This window comes from Prunus persica, chromosome G2, assembly GCF_000346465.2.
Source record: "Prunus persica cultivar Lovell chromosome G2, Prunus_persica_NCBIv2, whole genome shotgun sequence".
Lineage (NCBI taxonomy): Eukaryota > Viridiplantae > Streptophyta > Magnoliopsida > Rosales > Rosaceae > Prunus > Prunus persica.
The window spans coordinates 25,333,661-25,338,169 of NC_034010.1; the positions used below are offsets into that span (position 1 = coordinate 25,333,661).

At 38.8% G+C, this 4,509-nt stretch overlaps 1 protein-coding gene across 2 annotated transcripts; it reads right to left on the reverse strand.

Annotated features, from left to right (window-relative positions):
* Positions 1 to 4,509, reverse strand: LOC18785490 (metal tolerance protein 11). 2 transcript variants are annotated; one of them, XM_007217998.2, is made up of 6 exons: positions 4,187 to 4,509; positions 3,305 to 3,414; positions 2,971 to 3,216; positions 1,754 to 1,834; positions 1,322 to 1,555; positions 1 to 691 (listed from the first exon to the last, which is right to left on the reverse strand). In XM_007217998.2, exons 1-6 carry the CDS (start codon positions 4,350 to 4,352, stop codon positions 344 to 346), a joined length of 1,185 nt encoding a protein of 394 aa, XP_007218060.1. In that variant the 5' UTR covers positions 4,353 to 4,509; the 3' UTR covers positions 1 to 343. The 2 variants fall into 2 exon arrangements, with proteins under 2 accessions (XP_007218060.1, XP_020412470.1); XM_020556881.1 differs by lacking the exon at positions 4,187 to 4,509 and adding an exon at positions 3,700 to 3,933.

Sequence of the window (4,509 nt, forward strand, 5' to 3'; positions counted from 1 at the left end):
TTTTGAAATTACCGTGTTATTTAATTGGAAAACAGTTTCCAAATATGATATTTCTTTGTTTTTTTTTTGATTGAGAAGATCCAAGTCCCACCTAAGCTCAGGCAGTCTAAATTAGCACGTAGGCTGGACCTATCAAGTTGAAATTACTGCGTCTCATTTTTTAGGATGCATGAGATTGAGAACAAGCCATACATATGTTTGTTTCCCATTGTCACTAGAAGAATCCAACTTGTTCTTGACGCCTAACCAAATATCTACACATTTTTTCGTTTCATTTGCCTCCCGTTCCGAATAATGTCTAGCATTCACGTGGAACAGTAATATATAAATAAAAATCCTCACTTTATGAGTGTGACTGTGCGTGCTCGGGCTTGTGACTGAACTCATAATCTAGATGAACAAAGGCACGCTCAATTTCGGGCAAGAGCTCGAGCTTCTCCTGCAGCGTTTCTCCTATGTCATGCGCCACTTGCAGGGGCATGTCTGCTGGCAGGACAATGTCAACCTCAACAAAGTAGTGAGAGCCAAAGGTGTAAGCCCGCACAGTATCTATATGCCGTACCGCCTTGTGATGGTTCCAACAAAGGTATGTTAGTTTTTGTAGATATTCTGGAGCAGCTGATTTTCCAACTAGGGAATTCACATTTTCCAAAACCGTCAAGGACCAGGTGCGAATGGTGTACAAGGCCAGCTGCAGAAATCCAAGGTTACATATAAGTATAGCTTCCAGAAAGTCCAAGTATAACATGAAGGTAGCCCTCAACACCTATCAGCATTGGATGAGCCCAAATAACATTTGACACATAAATTGCAAGATAATCACCACACATTTTCTGGCCAAAAAACAAAATTTCCCTGTTATTCTATAATCTATATAATTATATTTTTAAATAACAGGAATGCCAGGTTAACAGTCATATAAGAATAGTAGTGGTTGTGGCCAAAACGGAATAGTAGTGGCCAATACAGTCAAATTCACAATCTCTTGATCAAGAGAACCCAATAAAGGGAGTTCAAGATCTAGAAGACCATTGTTTAAAAGCACTGGAAGAGTATGAAAATAATACTGTAAAAGTACCCAGCTCACCTCAGTTCACGGAGAATGCATGTATGAAAACCTTTCATCTAAGATCTTGCTCAATTACTATGTACTTCATAAGATTCACCATTAGGTGAAAATCTATCTTATAGTAGAGTCTCACTCCAACCCTTTCATAAAGATGCAAGACTTGGCACCCTTAACAGGTAAAGTTCTTATTTCAGTATTAGTATTTGGGGGGAAGAAAGATTAGAGGAATGGAGAGAGCAGGAAGTCACTTACAATGACAGCTCCAACAGGGTCCATCCAATCATCAAAATACTTAGCAAGGAGCACAGCAACGAGACCAATGATGTTAGTTATAACATCAAAGAAGTGATCCTGGGCATAGGCTTTAACAATTTCGTTCTTGAAAGTGCGGCAATAAAGCATCAGAAGCAATTTAACCAAAGTTACTGATAGCATAATGCCCACGACCCATCGCTCTTGATCTTTGGTCAAGCTGAACCCATCCTCCTAGTAAAACATATAAGTTTGAAAAAGCAACGTAAGGGTGTTAGTTTTAACAAAAGATGGAAGTGGCTGTTTATTGTAAGTTTGTAACAAGAACATCCAGTTCTTTTTTCTTAGCCAGACTATCAAGAAATCCAGTGTTCAACCCTCCAAGTAAATAAATATCTTTATATGCTTGAATATCAGCTCGTAACAACTTACATCAGAAGCTAGTGTGCGAATTGACTCTAGGATGATCTGCAGTCCCAGGGTTGCCATGACAGAGGCAAAAACAAGGATTCCCTGCATATTATTTTCAAGCTTCAGATTTTAGTATGACAAAGACATTTCAACAATACCTCAAAAAAGGATGAGAAAACATATGCAATATGATAACTCAAATGAAATATATCATGACTGCAATATGTAAAAGAAGCTATCTACTTCTTGACCCTGTCAAATGTCTTTAAAACAATAGCAAATAAGGATGCAAACAAACCAGTCTATAGCAAAACAAGTCAACTACCTCACGAGCCTGCTTGGTGTAAGGCTAAGAAAGAGGGTGTGTTGAGCCCTACGTTTGACAAACTACCCAGACAAGCTTATGGTGGTTTTGCTCACGACTCGCTCATTGGCTTGTTTGAGTTATATATATAATCAATATAAATACACACACCTTCATATGTATGATCTACACCTAACACATGACAACAATTCATCACATACAAATTCCAAAGGGCACTAACATGGCCAGAAAAATGAACAGATTTCTCCTTTAAAATATACCCTCGCTTGCAGGAAACAAAAAACAGACAAAAAAAGAAACCATAGTAAATTCTCAACGAAGAAAGAAAAATGGTTGAGATAAGTCAATAAAAAATCCAGGGAATCAACTAAGACAACGGTCAAGCATACAAAGAACTGCACATATAATTTGACACGAAGCAGCAAGAATCAAGATTAAAGAAATGGTTAGAACTTTCCTCTCAGTACTTAGATTTTGTTCAATGTAGATTAACAAGAAATAAATAACTATCCAGCTTGAAGGAACAATTTGTAGGGTTGTCCAACAAGGAAAAAGGTATGACCATTACAAGTTATATGGATACATACCTTCCATCTTCATTCCCAAAAGAGAAAATAAAATAAAAATGCTATCCAATCTCAACAGTCAAAGGTCCCCTGTATGGGTGAACCCCAAGCCCATTAACAGTTGAGATTGGATAGTCACATGAATACTCAAGCTGCACAACTAAGCCTAGCAACCATAAATGGGGGATTAAACCTATAATATCATAAGTGTGTGACTCTGAAGGCAACATAACTTGTATGTGTAAACATAGAAAACATCATATGTGGAGTGCAGTTGCATGCATCAACATCCGGTGCAATTTTAAACTATGGCTATAATTACCATCAACAATAGTACAGAGACATACCAATGGCTGCATGCGTTTCTTCCCGATAGGGTACTGATATGGGTTAGGGGTTTGCATGGAGAATGCAGTAAACCACAGGATGAAGCCAGACAAAAGATCGAGCAATGAGTCTAACGTGGATGCGATGATGGCTAATGAACCACTTCTGAGAGATGCATAAACTTTAGCTGCAAAAAGAACCATGTTTGCAACATTTGATATTCTGATGGCAAATGTCTCACTGTTTGCCAACTTTTCCTGCTCTTCCTGCAACAGACGTCGTTATATATCAGTTTAAAAGTAATTTGAGTGTACTGATATTTACAGAGACAGAGAACATGAGGCAATATAAAACCTTTGACATTCCAGGAATAAAACCACGCTCCGCTAAGGCATCCATCTCGGTAAAGCCCTCAAGCATTTCTACCTGTTGTTGGTAGTACTCTGCCACATTATCTTCCGGGCCTGAGGCCATCAAGCAGAACAATTAACATGGTACCTGTGCAAGCTCCTCATATGCTATATATATATATATATATATATATATATATATATATATTGCATAAAGAATAATAGTCGTCTGCACATATTCCCTTTGCCCATTTCCCCTCTTTAGATAGATGATGAAAATATGAAACCCTCGTTCACCCTTCACACAGATGATGAAACTATAAACTAAGTCAGCAAATACTGATACTCCAACCACAAACAGAAAATGCTTTATTTATCAGATGTTGCCAGTGAACTTACACTCTGACAGTCAGTCCCGAAGATCATTCAATACAGGGGGCAGCACAAGTAAGTACCCTAACAATCCCACAAGGTCCCTTCCATTAAGAAAACTAAAGAAACTTTGCATAACACAGAGCACATTAAAAAACCCATAAACTATAAACCGCTCAACTCCAGCACTCTCCCACAAATGTTTGTAATTCACCTCCACTTTAAGCTTTTCGATTACATTTTTTTATATAGCAAATTGTATCATCCACACCCTTTGGAATCACGAATATATGCACATGTAGGAAAAAGACAAATTAAAATCTAACCACGAAAATTAATCCGACTTGTTTAATTCATTTATTTATAAAAAGTGAGCTACCGAAACAAGAAAAATTCTGGGAGACCAAAGCACGCAACAGAATATTGCTATTTGAGACCATACAAAAGAAAAAACAAACATCACCCAAAAAAATATAACATTACTTTGACAATGAAAGTGACGATGCGAAATTACCTAGAACCCCAAGGCAGTCATGGAGGCCACGGGGAGGCCTTTTCTCCTTGTGCTCAGAGGATACCTGGAAACCGTCGAAGTTCAACCGCCACGACCCTTCAACATTGCTCGACTCTTGCAGGAGCGAGCGCTCCTCGTCGCAGTCGGGCGTCACCGGCTCCACCATTTCCTGATTTCTGGGAGAGTGATAGAGAAGGCACTAGGGCAGATAAGCAGAGCCGGATGAGCACAGGAGCACTGAGGGTAGGGAGTGAAAATTTGAAGAGACGCGGAGGGCTGTTTGGGGATATACAGATTTTCTTAGTAGGACTCTGTTGTGGTCT